This window comes from Diospyros lotus, chromosome 14 (genome assembly GCF_014633365.1).
Source record: "Diospyros lotus cultivar Yz01 chromosome 14, ASM1463336v1, whole genome shotgun sequence".
Taxonomy (NCBI): Eukaryota; Viridiplantae; Streptophyta; class Magnoliopsida; order Ericales; family Ebenaceae; genus Diospyros; species Diospyros lotus.
The window spans coordinates 13560712-13588228 of NC_068351.1; the positions used below are offsets into that span (position 1 = coordinate 13560712).

The 27517-nt window shown below is 39.7% G+C and overlaps 1 protein-coding gene across 4 annotated transcripts; it reads right to left on the reverse strand.

Annotated features, from left to right (window-relative positions):
* Positions 1–340: 340 nt before the first annotated feature.
* Positions 341–27345, reverse strand: LOC127789902 (myb family transcription factor PHL6). Of its 4 annotated transcripts, XM_052318988.1 has the most exons (9): positions 27080–27345; positions 24901–25619; positions 24472–24679; positions 23753–23829; positions 23620–23659; positions 18890–18962; positions 18732–18801; positions 17804–17874; positions 689–835 (listed from the first exon to the last, which is right to left on the reverse strand). In XM_052318988.1, exons 2-8 carry the CDS (start codon positions 25525–25527, stop codon positions 17827–17829), a joined length of 1143 nt encoding a protein of 380 aa, XP_052174948.1. In that variant the 5' UTR covers positions 25528–25619; positions 27080–27345; the 3' UTR covers positions 689–835; positions 17804–17826. The 4 variants fall into 4 exon arrangements, with proteins under 4 accessions (XP_052174947.1, XP_052174946.1, XP_052174945.1 ...); XM_052318987.1 differs by lacking the exon at positions 17804–17874 and having other exon boundaries at positions 341–835; positions 24901–25532; positions 27080–27344; XM_052318986.1 differs by lacking the exon at positions 17804–17874 and having other exon boundaries at positions 341–835; positions 24901–25555; positions 27080–27344.
* Between the last annotated feature and the right edge of the window lie 172 nt (positions 27346–27517).

Below are 27517 nucleotides of genomic sequence, written 5' to 3' on the forward strand. Positions count from 1 at the left end.
ATGTCGCCTCGCCTCACCGTTTCTCTCTCCTCTCTCTTTTCTCCTGTCACTCTACCTTGTCACCTCACCTCGTCGCTACGCAACAGTGAGGCGAGGCAGCGATGCAGCGGTTGGCAAGTTCATTGCCTTGCCATTACCAACTCATTATATCTCTACCTCACCCTGTTGTGCAGTGGCGTGGCGAGGCGAGGAGCAGCGATCGGCAAGTCGATGGCGGGAGGAAGGAGAGAAAAACGGAATGGTAGGTATGAAGAAAAATCAAAATGACGTTTTTACCCGGGGTGAACAAATTCGCACCGGGGGGAAATGGCCAGAATTTCGAATGCAAGCCATGAATGCGTCAGACCAAATCAGATCCACCTTTTCTTGCAAGCGACAACTTACAAGATACAAAAGTACAAACCAATCGCTGGCTTTATCTACAAGTTTTACACGTCACCACTGACAAATAGTAATAATTCTGGAAACCTTAAGTACAAATGAGATAGATATCCGAGCAGTGGCAGCAATTAAACAGCCATTATACAGAGCTTTTGGGTTGAAGACACACTCTCTTTTGGCAAACTTCCTCAGAATCACTGCTTTCTCTTTCTGAAGCTTTATGTTTTAACGGCAGAGACGTGGAGGAATCCGTTCTTGGCTCGGCTGGTTGAGAGGGCAAGGAGCCGGTGGACGGAGATGAAAGCTGCTGCAGTTGTGAGGCTGGTTGTGGATTTGTCAGCCGTGGCATGCTTTCAGGGGAGACCCAGGCGTTCCCGGCTTTCTGCTGCTCCTCTAAGATCTTCTGCAAGTATCTTGCGTGTTCCTCTATGCGTAACTGAAGAGCCTTCTGGACCTAACAAAAGAAATAAATGGTACAGTTTGACGTTAATGGACAATACGCTTCAGAGGCCGAGGAATTGGCGAAGAAGATTAGGCATCTAACCTTAACTGACCCCAGAAACGAACTCTTTTGGCTTAAACCTAATGAATGTGTATGACAACTATGTTCATCATCTAAAGGGGCATGTTACTCGTACATGATTCCTGAAATTCAAACTAAATAGAGATGGGTTGAACTCTTCCGGTAAGCCAAATGTGATAGAAATGAGGTCACTCAATAAACTCAATCCTATGTTGAATAGGAATAGAAACGAGACCTAATCCCACTGAGGCAGTTGCCTATAAATAAGCCCCTTTATCCTAGCAGGAAAACAGCAAAGAGTGTCACAACCCCATATCAGTGTCATTTGCGAGTGAGGATTTACAATTTTTTCTGTCCATAAGTTGCATTATAAGAGGGTTAGTAGTTTTTTCCATTCAAAAGCTACAGTATTATTTATCAGGTGGATTCATTCCATCATTGTGGTATCATGAACATGTGTGTGTTGAGATTGAACCACGTTAAAATTACTGTATATCATCTTTATTTTGGTTTGTGTGTGCAATGCTGTGTTATGCATGTGATGTGATCCAAACCTAACAAGTTGTAAAAGCTAGGTTTTCATTGATTGTAAATAAAGAAATCCTTTAGAGTTTCCCACACGCTATAACCAACCCCGTTGCTCTGGAGCAGCAAATTTATTGAAGAAGAGAAGCCTGATGCATCACTACCATTGTTACCAACCCATAGCTAAAATTTTTGCTACTGCTTGCAGGAATCAGGCGAAACCAGCAAGAGCCCTTGCTGTTGCCACTTACCAATGACATGGAGCCTCGAGCACTGGATTGAACCCAATTGACCGCTTGAAGTCACCAAAGCCACAGCCATTAGAGACCATCGCTATGTGATTGTTGCCATTAGTGCTGAGGAGTTGAACCCATTGGAGAGCTCACGGAAGTAAAAAGAGCACCCCAGTAACAAGATCATAGAAGCCTGTTGCTTTTCCTCACATAGACCCAGCCAACAACCCATTATCTACTTATGGAGACCCAGTTTTGTTAGTTGTAACCTGTGAAACGCTAGCCTGTCTTTGTTTTTAGGTTGAGAGAGATCAGAGAGGCTATTGGTTGAAGAAAGAAAGGCTGCAGGCGATCTTGAACCAACAGAGAGGAGCCCCTTTACAGTCCCTGTGAAGCTACAAACTTCGCTGCTGAACCAGTTTTCTTGCCAAATTGTGAGAATCCAAATTTCTGATGAAATCAAAGCGTATGGGAATTTGAGTCGAGGGCACAATCCTATTGGGGCAGTTGCCTATAGATAGACCCCCCTTTCTTTCAATAGGAAACATGATAAAGACTATGTATCATGACTCGATAACCAAAGTCATTTGAAAATAACTAGTTATCTAGAGTTTGTGAGGATTCCAAGGATTTACAATTTTGTCCATCCAAAAATTGTACTGTGAGGGGGTTTGTAAATCTAGAATTAAACGAAAATTTAGAATTCATATAGCTGACCCCACATAGTGGTATAAAGACTTGGCATGTTATCCTTGTAGAGGGTTTGTAGTTTTATCCACTCAAAAGCTACAACACTAATAATTGAGAGGATTTATGGGATCATGGACATGGATCTGTCAAGACCAAGTCACATTAAAATTTATGTATCCTCTTTCTTTTGATTTCTGTGTGTGATGTGTGTGATTTGATCCTAACGACACTTATTTATTCCAAAGAATACAATTTCTTTTTCCATTTGTTAGCCAGCTCTTCTATAGGTAAATAACCGGTTGAATTCTCATACAAGTTTTGCAAGGAAGCAATACCATATGCCCCTTGAGAATCTAGATGGTTTCGTATTTATAGACCACAAAGCCCCCACAAAATTATTTCTGCCATAATTCCAGAGGTTTTCATCTTCTTCAACACCCATCTCTTGGTTGCCCTTTTGGGAAACCCCATCTTCATGGCAATAATTCCTTTCCAGATGTGAATGCCATCCACTAATGGCACCTTTCTGGAATCTCATTTGGGCATTACACAAGAAAAATATTTTGATTATCTAGTTACTACAACAACAAACTAAGCCTTTATTCTTATAAATAAACACTAAAGTGCTCTTCCTTCACTCATCCAACATCCCTTTGTAATTTTGTTAATAGAAAAATTCCCCTCTTCTCTCATGCATTTTCGTGCTTCTATCAAGATATTATCTGGTCCAACTTCTTTAATACTCTTTTCTAACATTTTCAATGCCCTCTTCTCCCATGCATTTCCACATATTGCAAAATCTCAACCTTGCCACTAAAAGCATATAGGAACAGTGAGCTCGAACATGATCAGGAATAAAATAAAAGCTGGTTTCAAAGGGAACATCAGGTCTTTCACCTGAAGAAATCTACAGTTAGGGCTGTGAACATGTGTGTTGCTGTGTTATAGATGGCATGCCCAATCAACTCCACATCACTAATGCCTCCATGATTTCCCATAATCTCTCCCCGAGAAATTGAAAATCCACATTTAGTTCTAAATGCCATCCTAATTAAGTGGCCTGTATATCCCCATATTTTTATTCATCAGCACTCAGCTGAGTAATGCAATCACACTAAGCAATATGCATGGGCCATTATTACAAGCATGCCCATGACACCTGCCAGTGACACCTACCCAACTCAGTTGATGAAACTCTCTACTCAAGATTACATGAACATTCACATGACATTCTCAGTGAAGCTAAAGGAACTATCTACCCAAGTATTCCATATTAAATGCTTACCACTAGGATGCTAATGGCACCTCCTCACCCTAATAAATGGGGCTATTTGTTAGGACCCGGGGCATAATTGTAATAAAGGCTCGGGTAGTTAAATAACTAATGGGCAGGGAGATGTATTTGGAGGGAAGGCACTGTTAGTTACTGTGGGAGCTACGCCTAATAAGTAGGCTATTGTAGAAGAAGTAAAGGGTCTTTGGATTGAATAACAAACTCTCCCGCCCTCTTTGTTCTCTCTCTCTCTCCTTCTCTTCTTATCTTTCTGTTCCAGATGGAAATTCCTTTTGGAATTTCAGCCATTGTCAAACCCTAAGTCAAGGGCTTGACACTATCCTAAAGTGTTCCAACTTCCATTGGCCCTCAAAGAACTCTCACCATGAGAGTGGTCATCATTGACATGCATACCAACTCCTTTTAGCTAACAAAACTCTTTGCCTAAGTAGTACTCCTTCTGCCATGCAGAGGTGGGGTCCCCACGCATGCTCTCAACACAATGTGGAGAAGGCCATGGTCTTCCTACACAAGGTACTCCCAAACATTATTGCATTAAAGGCTAGAGCTAACTCGGATCCCCTTGCAATGTAACCATCATCCCTCCCACATGGAATTTCATAGTTAAGGACTTCCAATCGACTTGCACCTTGCCCAACGTCACTAACCATTTCATCCCCAAGATGACATTCAAGTTGCCCAACTCCAAGGGAAGAAAATCCTCAATTACATCTAGGATCTAAAGAGAAAGTAGCACACCTTTACATACTCCGACGCCAAGCACGGCCAACCCCGTTCCCATAATCACCCCGTAGCCAACAGTCTCTGACCTCGGTGTCACAAGAGGAACCAAAGTTTATAATAATTTTGAATTTTTACTGCTGTAATTATTGCTATAGTAGTTAGTTTCTAGCCATGGGCTACCATGTGTAGAAGGTTAGGAATGTAGGCAAGTTGTTACAACCATGAAGGGTGTAGGGCCCACCTTGGCAGGAGAATCCACTCCTCCAGGCACCTTGTATAAATTGTCCAAATCCTTCGTGAATGGATTTCATTGAAGAATATTACAGAGAATTTTGCCTTTCTCCCTCCCTTCTTCTCTCTTTTCTCCGTCATTCTTACTCTCTTTCTCTCTTATTCTTCTCTGTTTTCTGCTCTCTGTTCTTGCTAGAAGCTTTCTAATTCATATCGGGTTAGAGAAGGATTTGTCAGGCTTAGGCCGTGACAAATTTGGTGTCAAAGCAACGATTCTCGGTTGGGGCTCTATTGGATTGGCTAAATGGTAGAGGGAACCTGCATGAAGAACTTCAAGTCACAGCTGCCACAAGTTAGCTAAACCATGACGGAGTTCCAAAACCAAATTGATCAATTGGAGATTAGGAGTGCCCATAACCATGAAGCGATCATGGCGATGGATCGCAAGATAGAGGGTTCAATGGACAAGCTGGAGCAAAGGTTGGATGGGTCAATTGTAAGATTACAAGAAGAAATGGGAGCTCAAATGCAACAATTTATGGTAATGTTTACTCGCTAGAATGTGGTAAGAGTTGCTCCTGACTTTCCCCCTAGAGAGAGGACTGAACCAATCTTACAAGGGAATAGGATGAACAAGGGAAACGGGACCTCTAAGATTGAGGTAAACCTAGAGGAGGAGTTAGAAAGGATGATAGGCAAGGAAAGGAACGACCAACCTAATCCCTATCATTCGGGATTTCCCATGCCCCAGATGGAGATCCCAGTATTTGAGGGAACTAACCCCCAGTGGTGGTTAAGGAAGTGTGAGAGATTGTTCAACTGGTACAACATACCGAGGATGCAGAGGGTATCCTTAGCCACTGCATACTTTAATGAAGTAGTGGACACATGGTTTCAGGGGTGTCTTAGGGTGAGAGAAGAGTATACTTGGGAGGAATTCTCTGAAAAACTGTGTGAGCATTTTAGGGAGAAGAGCATGGTGGATATTATAGAAGAATTCAACAAACTGAGACAAATTGGGAGTGTGGGAGCCTACTTACAAAGGTTTGAAGAGTTGAGATCCTTTATGATCAACCACAACCCTTACCTCTCAAAAGCTTATTTCGTGTCAAGCTTTATGAGTGGCCTTAGTGAGGAGCTTCGCCAATGGTTAAAATGATGAGGCCCCAAACTGTAGAGCAGGCATCTGAGAGTGCCCGGTTACAAGAGATGGTAGTGGAGGCCTTAATGAAGAAGCAAAGGCAGCAACCGAAATGGGTGGTTCTGGGAACATCCAATGTAGGAGGAAGGAGCTATAACCGGGATATGGTGAAAGGGAATAATGGGGTAAAAAATGTGGTTGGACCAAGTTCAGCTCCTTATGGAGAGCAATTAAGGGAGCGAAGGAGATTAGTTGGCCTTTGCTTTTGATGTGGGGTTAAATACTATCACGGACATCAATGCAAAAGGCAAATTCTATTGCTAAAAGAGGATGAACAAGAGGAGGCAGAGGAAGACAACTATGAGGAGAAAGGGGAGGAGGACAATGGAGAGATACCAATTCATGCTTTAAAGGGAGTGGCCAACATTAAAATCATTAAGGTGAAGGGTCAAGTTAAGGGCTGCAACCTTATGATCCTAATTGATAGTGGGAGCACCCATAACTTTCTTGATGAAAGCACGGCAAAAAGGTTGAAGTGTCAACTCACAAGGACACCACTCTTGAGTGTGACAACAGGTAACGACAACTGGGTGATGAGCAAATCAGCCTGCAATGGCTTCTATTGGGAGATGCAAGGGGAGAGATTTCAAGCAAATCTGAGACTATTACAATTGGGGGGCTATGATGTAGTTCTTGGGGTAGATTAGATGAAAGGGGTAAGCCCCATTAGTTCTGATTTTAACTGGATGGAGATCTCCTTTGAGAATGAGGGAAGGAAGATGACGTTAACAGGGAGAAAGGAAGCTGGAACTTGCAAGATGATCTCTGGAAAAAGGCTGGAGAGGGTGTTCAAGGGGAAGTGAAATCAGTTGGCCCATCTTTTCTCAATTGTGGCCATAGAGGAGGGGCATGGCAACAAGAAGGTGCAAGGAGAAATCTACTTGATAGTCAACACACCTCAACACGCCTCAAGGAGTGCCTGATTAGGTACACCATTTAGATTTCATTAATAAATTGCTCGAAGAATATGAGGATCTTTTCATCGTACCCACATCCCTTCCTCCTACCAAAATGTTTGACCATGCTATCAACCTAAAATCAAATACAAAGCCTGTCAACATTAGATTTTATTGTTATCCCCCAATCCAAAAGAATGAGATTAAGAAAATGGTTAGGGAAATGCTACAACAATCTATCATTAGACCTAGCCAAAACCCTTTTGCTTCCCCAATCCTATTAGTCAAGAAGAAAGATGGATCATGACGATTTTGTGTGGATTATCACCAACTTAATGCTATGACCATCAAGGCTAAGTTCCCTATACCCTTTGTGGAAGACCTTTTGGATGAGCTACACCATGCCCAATTCTTTTGAAAGCTTAACCTACACTCAGGCTACCACCAAATTAAAATGAAACCTGAGGACATACACAAAACAACCTTTAGGACTCACCATAGGTATTTTGAATTTTTTGTGATGCCATTTGGGCTCACCAATGCTCCAGCTACTTTTCAATCCCTCATGAACATAATTTTTGAGCCCCATCTTCGAAAATATATACTTATATTCTTTGATGATATACTTATCTACAGCCCTACTTTCAACCAACATTTGGCTCACCTAAGAACCACTTTTGAGATCCTCAAATCTAATCGACTCTTTATTAAGAAATCTAAGTGTGTTTTTAGTCAAGGGCAGGTGGAATATTTGGGGCATATCATAATATTTGGGGCATATCATAACAAGGGATGGTGTTAGTCCTGATCCAAGAAAACTAGAAGCCATGGTGTCTTGGCCAAGGCCTACTTCGGTGAGAGCCCTTGAGGGGATATTTGGAATTAACCAGATACTATCACCGGTTTGTGAAGGATTATGGGGCAATAAGCAAACCCTTAACATACCTTTTGAAGAAGGGGGGTTTCAGCTGGGGGCCAGAAGCAGAGGAAGCTTTTGAGAAATTGAAAGGGGCTATGAGCAGGGTTCTAATACTAGGGCTGCCTGATTTTAGCAAGCCCTTTGTCCTGGAAACTGATGCATGTGGGATAGGCATAGGGCAGTGTTGGTGCAGGAGGGAAGACCATTAGCATTCTTAAGCTAGGTCTTGAGCCCTAAACACTTGGGGCTCATCATATATGAGAAGAAATTTATAGTTGTATTGATGGTTGTTGACAAGTGGAGGCATTATTTGGAAGGGGGTAGGTTTATAATTAAAACGGATCATGAAAGTTTGAAGTTCCTGTTGCAACAGACACTACAAACTCAGCTGCAAAAGAAAGGCATGGCCAAGCTGATAGGTTTAGATTACGTTATACAATACAAGAAGGGGAAAGAAAATAAGGCAACTAATGCTCCCTCCAGGTGACATGAAGAAAGGAGTACAACAGCTATAACCATGGTGATTCCTAAGTGATACCAAGAGGTGATAAACAACTATGAGGGAGATGAGAAGATAAAAGAATTGTTGGAAAGGTTGGTTGTGGGGGCTAATGAGGCTGATGGATACACGCTGGTGGGGGGTATGTTGAGATACCAGGGAAGAATGGTGATTGGGGACAATGCAGAACTTAAAGAGGAAGATAATGCAAGCCCTGCACGACTCTCCCTTGGGAGGGTGCTTAGGAGTTTAAAACACCTATTTGCGGGTTAGACAACTATTTCATTGGTCGAGGATGAAGATAAAAGTTAAAGGATTTGTGATGACTTGTGACACCTGCAAGAGGTGTAAGTTAGAAACAGTGGCATATCCGAGGCTATTGCAACCTTTGCCTATTCCCAACCAAGCATAGTCTAGTGTGTCCATGGATTTTGTGAAGGGGTTGCCAAAGTCATAAGGCAAAGACAGTATATTGGTGGTAGTAAACCGGCTAATCAAGTTTGCCCATTTCATAGGATTACTCATCCCTATACAGCTCAAGAGATGGCTAGGGCCTTCTTGGATCAGGTGGTGAAACTACATGGGACTCCTAAGTCCATCATTTCAGACCGGATAAAAGCTTCACCAGTTTGATGTGGCAAGAGCTTGTGAAGGCTTTGGGAACAAAATTGAGCATGTCTACAGTTTATTATCCCCAATCTGAAGGGCAAATCAAAAGGGCGAACGAAAGCCTAGAGACCTACCTAAGGTGTATCTGCTTACTACAACCGAAAGGGTGGCATAGGTGGTTGTCTCTGGCCCAATGGTGGTACAACACTAACCACCATTCTTCACTCAAAACGTCTCCATTTGAAGCCCTATTTGGGTACAAGCCACCTGTTTTGCTTGTTATGGGGGAGGATCTAATGTGGCTCCTGTGGAAGATTATCTACAACAAAGAAGAAATGTGATATAGCAACTGAAGCATGAGTTGGCATCTGCTCCAAACTGAATGAAATAGTTCGCTGACATGAGGAGGAGTGAGAGAGAGTTTGCAGTAGGGGAAGAGGTGTATTTGAGCCTGAGATATCCCCATCAAAGGTCCATTACTTAAGGTAAGGTGACCAAACTTAATCCCAAGTACTATGGACCATTTCCCATAGAGGCTAAGGTGGGAAAGGTAGCGTACCGTTTACAGCTTCTAAAATAATCGCAAATCCACCCAATGTTTCATGTTTCCCTCTTAAAGAGGTCAGTGGGCACACAACCAGTCAGTTCTGCATTGCCAATTCTTCCTAAAGAGGTTAACAAAATGGTGGAACTAGAGGCTATACTGGAAAGGAGGGTGTTTTACAAGCACGGGGCTCCTCTTATTCAGGTCTTAGTTAAATGGCAAAACAACTCGGTGGGTAGCAGTACTTGGGAGTATCTCCCTGACCTGCTCAAGCAATTCCCTAGGATTGCCAGCCTCCTCAGCATTTCTTGAGGACAAGAAATTGGTAAAGGGGGGAAAATGTCACGAGAGGAACCAAAGTTTATAGTAATTTTGAATTTTTATTGTTGTAATTATTGCTATAGTAGTTAGTTTCTAGCCATGGGCTACCATGTGTAGGAGTTTAGGGGTGTAAGCAGGTTGTTACAACCGTGAAGGGTGTATGGCCCACCTTGGCAGGAGAATCCACTCCTCCAGGCACCTTGTATAAATTGTCCAAATCCTTCATGGATGGATTTCATTGAAGAATATTACAAAGAATTCTAACTTTCTCCTTTTCTTCTTCTCTCTTTTCTCCCTCATTCTTACGCTCTTTCTCTCTTATTCTTCTCTATTTTCTACTCTCTATTCTTGCAAGAGGCTTTCTAATTCATATCAAGTTAGAAAGAAGGATTTGTCAGGCTTAGGCCGTGACACTCAACAACCCCAATTTCTGTACCAACACAGCAGTCATGAAATTATGGGTTACCCCGCTATCTATGAGAACCACTATCTCCTGGCCAGCAATTCGCCCCCGCACCTTCATAGTTTGGGGTAAGGTGAGTCCCATCACCGAATTCATTGACAGCTTGATCACCTCTCCATTAGCCTCCGAAGCTTCCCATTCATGACTTCCTTTGGCCTCCTCTTTTCCCCCCACCTCTTCCTTCTCTTCGTCATAAATCACCATAACCCGTAGCTCTTTATTTTTGCACCAGTGCCCAATGGAATACTTCTCATCACACCTAAAACACGACCCCTTTTCTCTCTTGGCTTTCAATTCGGCTTCGCTCAACCTTTTGAAGGTTGGAACAACTGCACCCAAAGGCCTCGGTCCGTAAGGAGTGGCTGACTTGGTGATGGGGTTCATGTTTGGAACAAAGGGTATGCGGGTTGACAAGTGGGTCAGATTAGGGAAGTTTTTACCTTTGCTTGGTCTAAGACCAACTTGGGTTTGGAGTATGTGATTTTTGTCTTCAATTCGTTGGGTTGTCTCCATGATTTGCATTAAACCCGAAGGCTGTAATACCCTAACTTCTGCCTTGATTTCCGACTTCAACCCGTTAACAAAAAGGCCCTCCAATATGGCCTCTGAAACTTCCTGCCACCGGGGCCGCCAAAGTCTCAAAGAGGAGGCGATATTCCTACACGAAGTCGTCCTACTTGAGGGCCAAGAGCCTCTCCTCCATTGATCCCTCCTACAAAGATCGAAATTGGTTACGTAGGTGGATCTTCAACTCCTCCTAACTCCAAAATCCCCTTCTCCGTCGCTCCCATTGGTACTAAGCCAGGGCTCTTCCTTCAAAACACAGTGCTACCATTTCGATTTTCTCTGTTGAAGAGAATGTAACATTGAGATAGTATTAGCTTGTTGTTTGCTTTATATTTTATGTTGTTGTTTATGTTATTATTAGTATGAGGCGGTAATGCCTCTTGTCTGTTCAAGCTGCATATATAAGCAGCTTATGTTAGTTGTTTGGAATTCATTCTCTCAATAAGATTCCAATGCATTAGTTTCTCTCTCCTCTGTTTCTCAAATTCTTAAGGCCTAGGGTTTCTAACTTACATGGTATCAGAGCCAAATTCGCTAATGGCCTCAGTTCACGAAAATCACTCCTCCTCTACTTTTCCTCCTACTCGATCTACCTCAAATCTTTCGTCGGTATCTCAATTCGACTTTGTTGCAATGTCTAAAGCTTTCAGTTTCATTCCTCTGAAACTTGATTCGAAGAATTACATCTTTTGGAAGGCTCAGATTTTAGCCATAGTCTGAGCCTTTGATTTAGTCTCATTCTTGAATAAAGCATCTCCTCCTTCGAAATATGTAGTCGATTCAAATAGCGGTAATTCAACGGTGAATCCAAAGTACATGAGTTGGCTTCGATCTAATTAGCTACTTCTAGGATGGCTCTTCTCCACGATCACTGAAGAAGTGTTAGCACAGGTGATTCAATGCGAATCATCTACCTAGGTATGGCTCTATCTCGAAAAATTGTATGCTAGACAAACTATAGCCAAATCATTTCAATTAAAACAGCAACTAAGATCTGTTAAAAAGGAGAATTTGTCAATTAATGACTATGTCTTAAAGATCAAGACTATAAGTCATTCTCTTGCAGCTATAGAAGAGCCTTTAAATGATAATGAATTATTACTTGCAATTCTTAATGGTCTAGATCAAGATTATGATGCTGTTGTAAGCTTGATAACCTATCAAATGGATGATATACACTTGGAGAAGATTCAATATTTGTTCCTCATGCATGAACAACGTTTAACTATTAAGAATGTACCTCAGTCTTCATTGCATTTTGATTCATTGTCCTCTACTATGAATGTTAATGTGGCTTCACATCAAAGTAATGGAAATTTTGGCTATAGTAGAGGAGAATATTCTCAGAGAGGAGGAGGTTCTAGATTTAGAGGAGATAGAGGCCGAGGTAGATCTTCAAACTGAAAATTTTATTGTCAACCGTGTGGGAAACCAAGGCATCTAGTGGACAAATATTATTATTGTTTTGATTGTAATTTTACTCAAGTGAACAATCAAAGCACTGACAGATCTACTAGAGGTTATAACACTGGAAATCAGTTAGATTCAAGTGCTTATATGGCTACCTTTAGCGATTCTAATGGAGCCTACACTAATGATAATGGATCAGTGACAGGCTCACCGTATCATAGTGCTCCTGAGCAATTTGCTACTCAACCCTCTCTTTCTGATCCAGTCTAGTTTGTGGACTCAAGAGCCACAAATCACATCACTTCGAGCCTTAACAACCTATCCCTACATTCACCTTATCATGGCGGGGACAAAGTTACCATAGGCAATGGTAAGCAATTGCCAATTACTCATGTTGGTACAGGAATGTTAAATACCACGTCTAATTCTTTTCTTTGTATACCTGTTGAAGTTTGCCTAGAGTTTGTGCGGTAGAAGATCAGTAAAGTATTGAAGATTATTAGCTAGAAGTTATTAAACAGTTAAAGTTTTTAAACCAAAGTGTAATTAATGTAAACTTTGAGGGTCTAACTGTAATTTCCCTATAGTTATTAGTTATATGGGGGGTTCCGCCTCCTCTATAAATAAGAGGGCAAGGTGGCAGTCTAATCTCTCTTCTCTCTTGTCAAGTTCTCTGCTTCTATTGTGAGTATTCTTTGTTCTAGAGAAAGTGAGGCATGTGTATTGTGTTCTTGAGTTTTCTTGGAGAGAACAAGGGTTGTACTTGAGCGATAGGATTGAGAGAGGGCTTGGGTTTTGTACTGATCAGTTTCATCCTAATAAAAGGCTGCTCTTAGTGGGTGTTTGAAGGTTGGATGTAGGATTGCCAAAGGCATTCTGAACCAGGATAAATCTGCGCCTAATGCTGTTTGGTTTGATCTTTTCAATTCTGTTATTTTCTTTTCTGTTGTTCATGTTTCTGTTCTTACATTTACACCGCATCCGAGAGTGTTTGAGAGGCTTTATGTGAGGGTTTTCTCACCTAAGGTTGTAATCTACGAGCTAAGGTTAACAATACCTAATATCCTTCATGTTCCTAGCATACATAAAAATCTTCTTAAGTGTTTCTCAACTCACTAGAGATCGTAATTTGGTGGCTAAATTTCATTCTAATGTTTGTTTTATTAAGGACAAAAGATCAAGGGAAGTTCTTCTATGGGGACACCTTAAGGATGGGCTGTATCAACTAGTTCCAGTATCTTGTTCCACTACACCAAGCACTCAAGCCCAATCCCTAGAGCCATTTTCTGTAATTTTAGCTTGTACTTCTTTCAATTCATGTAATGATGAAAAAGCATGTAAAAGACAGTCTTCATTTGTTCATGAACTGTCAAATGATGTACATGTGGCTCAAAGTACCAGTATTTGCCAAGATTAGCACAATAAATTGGGTTATCTTTCTTTGAATGTACTTCAAAATGTGTTGAATAAAATTAGAATTTCTTGTTCATCTTCTAATTTATCTTTTAGTGACTCTTGCAAGATTGGTAAATTGCATCAAATTCCATTTGCTACACATGAGATTACTACAATTCGTCCATTACAGCTAGTATATTCTGATCTATGGGGACCAACTCCAATGTTGTCTATGGAAAGGTTCCGATACTATGTCATTTTTGTAGATGCTTACACTAAATACACTTGGTTATATCCTTTAAAACTCAAATCAAATGTCTTATCAGTGTTCATTACATTTCATAAACTTGCTGAAAACCAATTTCAAACCAAACTTCAAGCCTTACAAACTGACAATGGAGGCGCGAATACCATGCCTTTTTACCCCTACCTACATGACAATGGCATTCAGCCAAGATTCACTTGTCCTCATACTCATCAACAAAATGGAGTTGCTGAAAGAAAATATAGGCATATAACTGAAATGGGATTGACCTTATTAACACATGCTAAAATGCCTTTAAAATTCTAGGTAGAAGCCTTTCTAACTACTGTTCATGTGATTAATCTCCTACCTTCCTCATCTGTTAAATTTCAGACCCCTTTTGGACTGTTATATCAAAAGCCTCCCAACTATCATTTGCTTAAACCTTTTGGTTGTGCTTGTTTTCCTTTTCTTCGACCTTATAACAAACACAAATTTGAGTTTCATCTAACCAAGTGTATCTTTATTGGATATAGTTCCACTCAAGCTAGCTACAAATGTTTACATCCATCTGGCCATGTATATACAACTCGGCATGTTCAGTTTAATGTTCGAGATTTCCCTTACTCCACTATATTTTTTTCATCTAATGTGAGTGCTAACTTACCTCCAAATTTGGAGCCTAGCAATCCTTCTACATAATTTCTTCATCGTATTGTTTCTTCATCTTCTTCTTGCAAGTGTCCCTCGGTAGTTCATTCCTCGAGTCCAATTATGGGTACATTAGACAATTCTAACTCTACTGCCACCACATCATCCTACTCATCTTCTCCATTTCTTGCGCCTCCTACCTCAAAGGTTCCTAAGTATAAGAATATTCCAGCCCCTTCTGTTCACCCTATGCTTACCCGTCTTAAATCCAAACAGCTTGTCAGTTCTTCTACTCATTCCTTAGTGAGCTCACTTGAACCAACTTCAATTGGTGAGGCTCTTTTAGACTCACGATGGGTTAAAGCCATGGAAGAAAAATATTCTGCTCTACAAAGGAATAATACTTGGGAGTTGGTTCCCTACACTAATGATATGAATCTTATTGGGAGTAAGTGGATTTCTCGGGTGAAGTTTAAGCCCGATGGGTCCATTTTAAAGTATAAATCCAGGTTAGTTGCAAAAGGCTTTCTACAAAATCCAAGAGTAGATTATGCTGAAACTTTTAGTCTAGTGGTTAAGCACCTACAATTCGAGTTCTATTTTCTCTAGCCGTGTCTTTTGGTTGGGAAATTCAACAAGTGGACGTTAACAATGCATTTTTGAATGACGATTTAGTTGAGACAGTGTATATGGCTAAATCGGAAGGGTTTGTCAATGCTGCCACTCCAACTCATGTTTGCAGATTGAGGAAATCTTTATATGGGTTGAAACATGCTCCTCGCACTTGGAATATTAAGCTAAAGGAAGCTTTGATTAAATGGGGTTTTATTAGATCCATTTCTGATGCTTTATTGTTTATAAAGCGGACAAATGAGTATGTGTTGTTCGTGTTAGTATATGTGGACGACATACTTATTATCGGATCTAATTCCGCCGCTCTTAAGGCCTATATTCATGATCTAGACCATCAGTTTGCTTTAAAAACTCTAGGAGCTGTCAATTATTTCCTAGGGTTTGAAGCATATCGAAACAAAAATGGCATTTATCTTACACAAACCAAATATGTTGTTGATCTGTTAAGGAAAGCTGGTATGGAAGACTATAAGCCCTGTGACACTCCCATGACTACTGGAATTTCATTAACTAATGAAGGAGAAGAGTTTACTAATCCAACTGTCTATAGAACAATTATAGGGTCTTTAAAATATTTAACCTATACAAGACCTGATATTGCCTTTGTTGTTAACAAGTTAAGTCAATCCTAAGTGTCAACACTGGTTAGCTTGCAAGAGATTGCTTCAGTATATAAAGGGGATGACTAATCTGGGTTTGTTTTTCTCTTCTACACCTGGAGATTTGGCTTTAGCAGTGTTCACTGATGCAAACCATGCTAGATGCAAGGTCACTAGAAGGAGTACCAGTGGTTTTTGTGTTTATCTTGGCCAAAATCTTATTGTTTGGGGCCCCAAAAAGCAGTCAGTGGTTGCACGTTCAGTAGGGGAAGCTAACTATAGGGTTGTTGCATTAGGAGTGATGAAGTTACTATGGCTTAAGTCATTGTTTGTGGAGTTGGGTTATTCGAATGTTACGACTCCTATTGTATGGTGTGATAATTTGGCAACCAAGAGTATGATTGAAAATCCTGTTTTTCACTCTCATACGAAACATGTTGGTGTTGATGTTCATTTTGTTCGAGAGAAAGTTGAAAATAGTGAAGTGGAAATTCAATATGTTCCTACATCGGAGCAAGTTGCTGATATTCTAACTAAGAGTTTGCCTAGAGACAAATTCAAACTATTGTGTTGCAAACTTGGGCTAACTTGGACTCCTGTATGTGCTGGTGAACAAAGATATACAACAAAGGAAGCATCTCATAGAAGCCTATATACTACAAAGCCGTCGGAGGAGCTTGGTTTGAAGGGGAGTGTTGAAGAGAATGTAACATTGAGACAGTATTGGCTTGTTGTTTGCTTTCTATTTTATGTTGTTGTTTATGTTATTATTATTAGTATGAGGCGATAATGCCTCTTGTATGTTTAAGCTGCATATATAAGCAGCTTATGTTAGTTGTTTGGAATTCATTCATTCTCTTAATAAGATTCCAGTGCATTAGTTTCTCCCTCCTTTGTTTCTCAAATTCTTAAGCCCTAAGGTTTCCAACTTACATTCTCCTACTCCAACTGATTCACTTCAAAATACCTTTTTGCCCGAAACAACCACTCATCCGAGTTGTCTTTGCTGAAGATCGGCATCTCCAATCTTTTGTTACGGACTTCCCACCTCCAATTTTCATCTCCCACTTCCACTTTTTCTCTACTATTGCTCTCAACACCATGGAAAATCCCAGAATTCAAAGTGGATTCTGGCATGGGTTGCTCCAACGTTCCCTTGCACTTCCTGTCCCTTTCTTGTTCCTCCCATTTCGATCTCATGAGACTAAATTGCTCCATCATGATTGCCATATTCTTGTCCAAGCTCTGCATTCACTACATCTCCGATTTCGGCGAGTCTAAGCCACTATGCAATCCATCCAACCACCCCTCCAAGTCTCCTACTCGCTTAGTGAGGTTTGCCATGGGATCAATTTTCTGCTTTGATACCAAATGATGGACTTTTGATGATAGTCTAGCTTGTATTACTGAGAAGAGAAGGGAATTACAACGCTGGGAATTAACAAAATCAAAGAAAAATGGACATTCAAGAGGTTCAAACTCGCCCACAATATTCACCAAAAAAATATTCCCCTCTTTAATTCTATTTGCTTCCCTATTTATAGGTTGTTAGCTCCCCCACTCCTCCTCAACAGAATATGTTTGCCGCACATGCCCCCCATGATTGCTCTTCCCATTCTACTCCTTAACTGAATTTGTGGCTTGCACATGCACCCAATGGTCTTATCAATCCCTATTTTGCCCTTGTTTCTTATGCCTTTGGTAGCGGAATTTTATGGGCTGCCTATCAGCTTCATCAAGTCCTTGCAATTCCTCCCTCAAGGGGGCCTTCCACCAATCACAAGAGAAAAATCAATCACTAGCAGAATGTGGCATGTACTGCACCCTAGAGCATATTTCAAAGTCAATGGAAATTGGAACCACTACCACCTCTACCTCCATGACAACGTGGCCACCCCCACTAAGAGTGTCAAGCCACAATAAACTACTAGTTTCCTTGGACACAGGCATTCAAGACTGAGTCTCCATCGTAAGGAGCATTTTCCATATCTCCATTTGCAAGTTCATATCAACCTTCAAACTCTCACTTTGTTCCTTGGTAATTATAGAGTTCCTTCAGTTACCACAAAAGATACTGTTCTCCTGAAGTTTCTTGGCTGATGAGGGGGGGGGAAAGAGAGACAGAGAAACTTTCTCTGTCTCATTCTCTCAATCTCTGTGATTGATGTCTGCCATGATGCCTAGAAGGCATCCCTCGTCAAATTTGCTTGTAACTTGTCCATATTATGACTCATTAAGGAAAAACAGTATACCTGTTTGGGCACCTTGTACCAACTTACAGCTTGCATTCCTCCAAGGGCACACTTAGCCATTCAGCAAATACCTGTCAGTATGCCTAAATGAAAACTGGAATTGCACACAATTATATGACCAGTGAGTGGAAGTGCCAAGTCTAAGCACAAAAAAGTTAATTTGATTGACAAACACTTACAATATCATATTTAATGAGTTCCTTGGATTATAGGAGTAAGAATTATAGAAAACAAGAAAATTTGAAGATTAACCAAAAGGATTTATTCATCTACCTTGAAGAACTAATAAACACACTTTTACAAAGTACTGGTATGTTATTTTAAGCTACACTGCAGCTGTTTAAGTTATTGCTATGTGTACTCCAAGATACCCTCTAGTGCTGTGTTGTGTAAGGATCAAAATTTCATTTTTGCATGTGTTTGATTGGGCTCAGAAAAGGAAATATTCCAGAAACATGAGGAAAAAGTGGGGAAAAAAAAACGAAAATATTGAAAAACAAAAATTTTTACATGCATATAAATATTTTTACAAGCTTAGAAATTAAAATAATTACGTATATTTTAGGCCTATACATCTTTTACATAAAACACAGGGTGCAGATAAACAATTTGAAAGTAAATTCAGTACATAAAACACGGGTGCAGATAAACAATTTGAAAGTAAATTCAGTACACAAAATTAATGCAAAATAAATTAATTACACAAAGCAGATACAAACATTATTAATATGCACAAGTGTCCAACCAAATAAAATTCACAAACATAACAAGTGTATACTATTAGTAAACAAAGGCCAAAATATTCCCAAATGAGAGGCTCGTTAGTGTAAACAAAGGCTAAAGCATCTTAACATTTCTTATACTTGCTCACCTACCCTCAATGCAACCAGGATGGAATGGAAAAGCTAATTTAGTAGAAAAAGGATACCTCAAGTTGTTCGTGCAGCTGTTTCTGAACTTCCATTTGCATGCACAGAGCTTCAGTAAATTGACTACTCCTATAATTGAAAAGGAAAAGGCATTACAAATCAGATAAACCAATAAATAACAAAGAAAAATAAGTTATGGTTGAAAGACAATCTTTACCCTTTTCTTCTTCCATCACTTTCATTACTACTTAAGGCGACCCTTCTCTCTTCGGAGCCAGAAGACTTCTTGTCTAAACCATAGAAGTACACATGTCAGGCATTCAAAGACAGATGCTTCACACTTTCAACTGCTAAAGTCAGGAGGCAGAAATACTAAAAAGCATTAGGAACAAGGAGATAACAAAAACAACCCATAGCTAAAATACCACTGTTATCTTGTTAAAAATAATCATCATATCAGAATCAAATAAAATAAGATCAGATCAGACCATATCAAATCATATCAGTTTAATTTTAGATTAGATTTATCTTTATTCTGATTAGGTCTTATCTTGTTAATTGTCTATAAATACTCTGTACTGTCAACAATATTATTATTGAATTCAATACAGTTTATTTCCCATATTTCTTTTAACATGGTATTAGAGCCTCGTTGATTCATGTTCTGAATCTCGTGTTTTCTTAAACAGGAGACCGATTATGTTTAAGCCAATCTCCAATAGCTCTGTTTAAGTCTTTGTTTACTTTCGATTTTTCCAGTTCCGATCCACAGTCTCAGTCGTCCGTTCTATTTCTTAATTTTTATTCATTGCCTACGTCATCATTCCCACTTCTTGCCATCATCATTGGAGCCACAGCAACCGTACTGCTCTCTGACTCTGCCATGTCTACACGTTGAAGCAGAAGGCACAACCAGTATCACTGGAGCAGAGTTCTCGTTGTTGATTTCAGTCTCCAAGCCTTTGCCCACATTCCAGTGATTTCACAGAGATTAGTTCAGATCTTCTGTCACCTGATCATTCACTCCAGATCGAGCTCTGCTGCTGCCACCACTGGTTCCCATCACCACCGTGGCGATCCTCACTCTCTTTGTTCCGCTGGTGACCCAGCCACTGCCCTTGCAGTCGCAGCAATTGCAGCCCGCCATTATAGAGAGGAAGGTCTCCGCCAATTAGAACCAAACATGTGCCATCATTGATCTGTCCCTTCTCCACTAGCATCTTCCCCGTGGATGCCATCACTCCAGATCTCTCTAGCAGTCGGTTTCCGCCGCATCAGCTGGTTCTCCACTGTGCCTCATCGTCGATCAGTCATCACCCAGAAGCCACACCCAAGGAAGAAGAAGAACGGTCACAGCTGCTCACCACTGCTCCAAATATGAATTGCTGCTACTGCAGCGCAGATCACCAAAGAAGAAGACTCTTGCCAACACCAACGGCTGCTCTCTGCTTGATGCTTTCCAGCCAGGCATCTTTCCGGGTGTGCTTCTCTCCAACTGTGTGTCTTTTCAATCGTGATTATCGGCTGCATTGTTGCTGCTTTCTTGAGCTAGAGCCGCCATCGGTCATGATGTCTAAATCAATGTGAAGCTGCTTCATCTACCCAGGTGCTTTCATGAATTGGAATTCAAACTCAATTTAGCTAATTTCTTGGCTTCTTGAGTACGAGGGGGGATGTTAAAAATAATCATCATATCTGCTAGATTAGATCAAATCAGTTTAAGTTTAATTTTAGATTAGGACTATCTTTATTCTGAGTAGGTCTTGTTAATTGTCTATAAATACTCTGTACTGTCAACAATATTATTATGGAGTTCAACACAGTTTATTTTCTATATTTCTTTTAACATTTTCTTTGCTTCCATGGTAGGAGGATGGATAAATTTATCTCATGCAACCACTACCTTTTAGGAAGGGAAAGAATAAATGAACAGAAAGAAAAATAAGAAGCACTGTATCTAATGTATTAGGACCCAACAAGCAATATCTAAGGAGAGATTAACTTCACGCCCCAGCAGTGCTTGTGCCTGTACAACCCCAGAGGAAAACCATAATGCATGGCCTTGATTTCTGACAAGTAGGCCAATAAAAATTACACCTGAAAGTCTAGACGTATTTTAAGCTGCATCTAAATGTATTTTAGATAAGCATCTCCCTTTTCTACATGTATGTTCCTCCTTGACAATGTGCGCATGTGTATGAATTAGAGAGAGAGAGAGAGAGAACAAATCTGCCAAAGTTTGATCAAGTAGAAAGGGCTTGGGTCCTCAACTACTCTGTTGGGAGTAAACTGCAAGAGCTACACACTAGACATGAATCATGGGAATATGACATGTAGGACATAATAAATTCCCATATAAATGGAGAGGACTTGTTTTACTGTCTTTTTCATTAATGCCATTGTTATGAATTGAAAAGTTCAACTTCAAGGTCCCCATCTTGTCTTTCCATGTGCACAATCGTTTAGAGTAACAATGGTCAAATAAAATCAAGACTTGAGGTGTTGAGACTTGATCCATGTTAGGGTAACTGTCCCCCCTTAGTCATTTTACTAAATTGAGTACGGGTGATAGCTCCACTGCTGCAAGAATTTACCCCTATCTACCATTTCCATCCGCATCATTTCAACATCTGATTCAATGACCTTTCAATACAATTTAAATTCCAGTTTTGCTTTTGCTAGGATTCAGGGGCAAGATCCAAGCAGAACTTGCAATACCATGCGCTTCACTCTTCTCTTTCCCTTCAAGAGAATAAACCAACCACCTCCTTACCTTGAGGCAACTATGCCCATGAATCATGGGGCACAATGTGGCTAGTCCAAGTTTGCCAATAAATGAAACAGAACATAAAACACATGATCCAACCATATTATTAGAAACACGAATAGCTAGTCAACATTAAATCTAATAGGATATGCATACAACATGTCAACAATAACATATCAAGCTTTTACCCCACTATGTGAAGTCAACTACATGAATTCTAGATTTTCATTCATTTCTATCCATTGTCCTCTATTCTATAAGTCCCATATATTTAATATCAAACCTAAGAATCTCCCACTCCCACCAAGTCTTTTGTGGTCTTCCCCTACCTCTTTTGCTAACTACTTGTTCCATTCCATCAACTCTCCTCATAGGGGCCTCTACCAATCTTCTTCTCATATGATCAACACATCTTAATCGTGTCTCCCACATCTTATCTTCAGTGAGAGCCACTTTGATCTTTTACGTATAACCTCATTTTTAATTTTATCTTCTCTTGTATGGCCGCACATCCATCTTAGCATCCTCATGTTAGTTATGTTCATATTTTGTCACATGTTGGCACTTTAATGCCCAACAATCTGTGGCATATAGCAACACTGGCCTGTCTTATAAAATTTTCCTTTTAGCATTAATGCAATTTTTTTATCACACAAAATACCAAATGCACTTTTTCATTTTAACCATCACGCCTTAATTTTATTGGTAGCATCCTCATTAATCTCCCCATCTTTTTAGATGATTGAGCGGTACGGGCATTAGAAAATTAACTTTTAACTTTGGCACAACAAGGTGAAGCATTTGAATACTTTTATGATCAATCAAAATACTGACATCAAACTATATCTTGAAAAACTGAGACAATTCTTTCATATTAGTGTTGAAAATAAGACATAGAAATATGAGTAAGCAAAAGAAATTTTGAGAAGTGCATTACTACTTTATGAGGGAGGAGTTCTAGAATTTTGTAAGAGTTTTTGAATGAAACTTATCGGGAGCTTCATCTCTGTTTGCATAATAATCCCCCCCCCCCCCCCCCCCCAAGCAGGAAAAAAAGTGTTTACTAGCAAGGGGCAGTTGAGAAAGAAATGCTCATAAATGAAAACATCCAAAAAATGTACACAAATATAAGTGTCATTCTCTTGGAGATTTGGACTAGCTTCAGTTGCTAAGAAGAAGGTTCACACTCTATGCTTTGATGTGGATTAATTGGGGAGAACACAACAAAATAGAGTTTCTCAAGGTTATAACTTCATGAGAAGCCTTTGTTTAAAAAAGAAGAGTAGAATTCTTTCTTTTTGTGTAGTTGATTCCCAGGTGCTAAAGATTCACATTTTCATCAATTTCTGGATTTTGCTGAGCCTTTTGAGTGATCTAACGCCATCCCAGCCTCATTTGCAAGTGCCAAAGAATCCCAAAATGAGGATAGCCACATTGACAATCAGGGTCGCAACCCCCATCCCACATGCGCTGAAGTGGATGCCCCTACGTCAAGTCCATTAGAGAGTCTAGTATGACTAAACAAATGCAGGGCTAGAATGGGTGGTGCTTTTATCGTAAATGAATTTAACTTATCAAAAAAGAAAAAAAAAAGCTAGCATGATTCAACAAATGTATAGATGTCTCTCTCTCTCTCTCTCTCTCTCTCCTTAACCCCACTATGTGAGGTCTGTAGATGAATTCTAGCTTGCTAATCATAGGTCTTATCTTTTACAAGACCCTTATAACTCATACCATACCTAAAAGTCTCCCACAGTTTTTCTAGGTCTTCCTCTACCTCTGTTGCTAGATTCAGAACAATAGGAAAGATCACATAAAAAGGAAAACAATTGTAAATACAATATCCACTAGGGGTTCCATAAATAAATCTCATGATTTGAGATTCATAAAATAAAGAAAGCATGCACCATATAAGTACAGGGGCGATTCAAGCACATTAGATACTACTAGCTGCATCAGCGGAATGGAAGCTATGGGATTTCAGAATGTCAGGTCTACATTGAAAGGGTGTTTCAGAAGCTGAAACTAGATGTTAACCATGAATTTTTCACAAAGGAATTATATGATGCAGATGAATAATGGTACAAAATGAATACAAGAATGGTATTCCTTTTCTTGGTAAACCAAGCATAAAATAATGGGCATAAGAACAAGTTGCTTTCCCAGATATAATTGGTTACCTTCTTTTCTCTCGGGCATGTACTTGGCAAGTCTGTATTTCTGTAGAAACAAACCAAAAAAAAAAAAAACATTATTGCTTGCAAAAGCAACTAATTTTAGGTTTAAAACTTGAAACATAATTCAGAATACAACCTGCAGGTGGCTTTTCACATGATAAATGGTCAAACCTTCCACGTTCATGACCTTCAGTACAGCCTTTGGAGTTGCCTCTATATATTCAAAGTAAAGATCGTGAGCCTTGCCAAAATTGGAAACTGTTTTGAGTGTTTATCTTTATAGGAGTGAACTCTACAAAAGCTATTAATTAAAAACTCAATAAGATGGAATCTAACAATTTCCTTGAGAAAATATATATGGTCTATCCTGAATTACTAATGCTTCTGTTAATTAATAATCAAAATCCTACCAGTTTGAATAGATACTCACTATCATGCAACACTTCAGCATAGACGGCATAAATACAAATAACTAAAATGCCAAAAGCACCCTGTTAGAAACCCTTTATCAGCTTAATCACACATAAGATTTTTAATATAACATTCCTGGATAGGGAACTGCACTAGCAGTAGCTATAGAGTATGCCAATAATTAGTAAACCATAAATACATGATAAGCTTTTCAATGCCCAAGATTTCATGAGGCAAAAGAGTGTGACTAGAACCAAAGATGTCTGAAAAAAAAAACTGTTGTATTAAGTATATATAAAATGAGAGTTTAAGGAAAAGTTAACATCTAATGTTATGATCATAAATCATCAGAAAAATTAACTCTAGCATGCAGAATTTGTCTGCTTAATAATAACTAAAAGTTTGTTTAGACAAAGTCAAAAAGAAGATAAACTAATTACTTACTTTCAGCTCCATCAAGTTTGTTTACAGCCTCCAGAAAACAATCATGGACCTCAGGAGTCCATCTCATTCTAGGCTTGTTTGCAGCAGGCAGAATGGAAGAGTTTTGACTTGGTAGTGTATCAATTGCTGGTGTAACAGAGTCATCATTCTGATTGGATGCCAGTCCAACTACTGGTTTCCTTAAATCTTCAGGTGCTTCATATATTTCCTTCAGAAGATTAACAATGGTAAGCAAAAAAAGATAGTGCAGAACCTACAAGTATAACCTATTGTTTGTCTTAACAGTAGCAATGATTAAATAATTCTTTGATACTGTAACAGGTCCTTAAGACTGAAAATAAAAACTATGACAGAAAGACACACAAAATTATAACGGAGGGCAGTATCCCTGAAGTGAATTTGGGCAAATGTCAGCAAGAAATTACTCACATCAAGCCTGGGGTTTTCTACATTGCTGCCTATTGCTATATGAAGTTCGTCAGACAAAAAATGTAGGTCCAATTGCTCGGTAAGTGCTAAACTGTTACTTGAACAACTGATACCATGAGCACTGCCATCTAAAATGTATCCTGTTGGATTAAGAAAGTCTCTGATAACTTCCTCTGAGTTCCCTTCAGACAAACTATTTGTATCACTGAAAATCAGTGGATGTTTTGCATGTTGAACAGCACAAGAAGGTTGGTTTTGTGATGAGGGATGTGGTAGAAATGGTAGATTGCCCAGTCGCTGTTGATTTTCAGAGCTAGATGAAGATGACAAGTACAAACTGGTACAAAACATAGATGAACGAGAAAATGTGCTTTTAGAGTGTTGATTATCAGAACCACACGACACACAAATCTTCTCGAGTTGAAGTGTAGACGAACTCATGGAACTGGGGAGACTATTTGGGTCTTTGCATACTTTAGATAATGAGCATTCACCAGCATAAAAACTTTGACATTCTGCTTCAACACTTGATATATTATGAACTGGAGACAGCAACCCGCAACAAGAGTGCGTCATTCCCTTCGCAGGCTCCGTATGCTCTGGAAAGATGAAACTGCGATGATTCATGGCCCCTGATAATAGCAAAACATTTCATCTGCTCCATCAAATATAGAGATGCAACATGTCATAGTCGCCATAAGACTTTGATTGGTAAATATCTGAAAAGTGATACAGATGCATGAGTAAAATGAAATAAGGACCTACTCATACTCAGTATATGAAATGAAATGAGGACATAAGTTATGGACAAGTTCAAAACCCACCAGAACAGCCCCTGCAGGAACGAGGGTGATTCAAGGTGGTTTAAATTTTTAATTCTGATGGAGGATGCATGAAAAACTTCAATTCCTAAAGTGAATTAGTCAACAATATTCAAGTGACAATTTCCCATTTCTCTGGGCAAAAATTTCTCAACCAGAGGCACATTAATTTAAGATAATGGACCTCAACTTAGCCCATGACTAAGAAGGCAGAAGGTTATAAATCAAATGTTTTCGGATTAAAATTTGGTCCTACAATTTAATATACGCTCCAGGTAGTACCACTGAACAGTTCCTGAAGCACCAGAAAAACACATAAAGAACCATAGACACAATGTTAGTCTAGCCATTTTAAACGTCAACACATTATTAGAACTTCTAGCATGGCAGAATCCTTCCCACTGCATGTTGTGGTTCTGATCATCAGCCCAAAAACTGACTTATAAATCAGGAAAGAACAGGCTCACATTGACTTCTGATCAAGATAAAAAGCGCCTGTATAATGATCATAACCATGTTATCCTATCTAGCTTCCCAACAACTGACTTCATTAAATATGTAAGCAATCTAATGGATACCAATACTTTGCTATTGTTGCCAAACATTGTCAATCACCGAGTTGGTCCCAGTACAAGAAATTTCATATATAATCCTATAATGGCTCCTTCTTAGTTAAATGACATAATGGAACAGCTACTGTTTATCTTAGTCAAATGGCATAATGGGACTGGAATACCTATTCATTACTAACCAAAAGTTCTTTTCGGCACCCTCAAGACATCAAAAGGTGCAAAGTAAAGTGAGAACATAACATCTTGGTCTTTAAATTTGGAAAAGAGCGACTACGAGGTATCGCAACAAAATTCGGATTCCAAAAATTTGAAGTTATTCCGAACAACAAAGATCAAAAATATAAAAATCATATTCATATCGAATGTTATCAAATGAAAAACTCCGGAAAAAAAAAAAATCAGTAAACAAGGAAACCAGAAGCCAAAGTTAAAACACACAAACAATAAATAAGACAATTAAAGGAAAAAGTCACACCAGAAATCCCGAAACGAAACTAAATGCTGATATAAAATCGGTACTTCCATCTCTTCCCCTATCCCCTCCTATCTTTCTCCCCTACGCGGACAGCCACGGACAAAAGAACCGTAAATCCCTCGCCCTGGAGAGAGACCGACAGACGGCGAAAACGGCGCATATACACGCGCACAAAGATTACAGAACACGGGAACACATCACATACATATTGCAGAAATGCCAGACCTCGGACTAGAACGACAGGGAAGACCAGAAGATACATATATATAAATATATATATATATATAGAGAGAGAGAGAGAGAAAGTAAACCTGGAAGATTGATAAGATTCAACTACGAACGAACATGAATCAGTTTGGAAAGCAAACGAGGAACGGATTGGTCTTGCTCGATTGCTCCCCGTTTACTCGGAATCGAACTGCATAATGCTGTGCGCAGAGGCAGGCAGAGGAATCAACAGATAGGATTCGAGTTTTGTGATACGCCGTGCTGTACATTATCTTGGGCTGGTATCGCAGCCCCGAATCATTTGATTTTCACTTTCGAGTTGCAGATTGCGGTTTTCATTTTTCTTCCTCCTTTTGTGGTTTTTCTCTTTTTTTTTTAAACACGCAACGCAGGTGACGTGTCCCGCGTGGGCCAGGCCAGTCTTAGAGGCCAAGACCTAACCGCAAGTGAAAGAAGCGCGCTTCTTCGGCGCGTCATCTCTGCTCTCCCTCTTGTCTGGCGCCCTGGTTCGGCTGCTCGAC

Bases quoted from the DNA above. Each gene is read 5' to 3' on its own strand.
- LOC127789902 (XM_052318987.1), bottom strand. From the start codon at position 25,527: ATGAATCATCGCAGTTTCATCTTTCCAGAGCATACGGAGCCTGCGAAG. The intron at 23,830-24,471 runs GTAAGTAATTAG...TTGAATATATAG, and splicing joins CAAACTTGATGGAGCTGAAA to AGGCAACTCCAAAGGCTGTA. The intron at 18,802-18,889 runs GTAAAGATTGTC...TTTCAATTATAG, and splicing joins AGTGATGGAAGAAGAAAAGG to GAGTAGTCAATTTACTGAAG.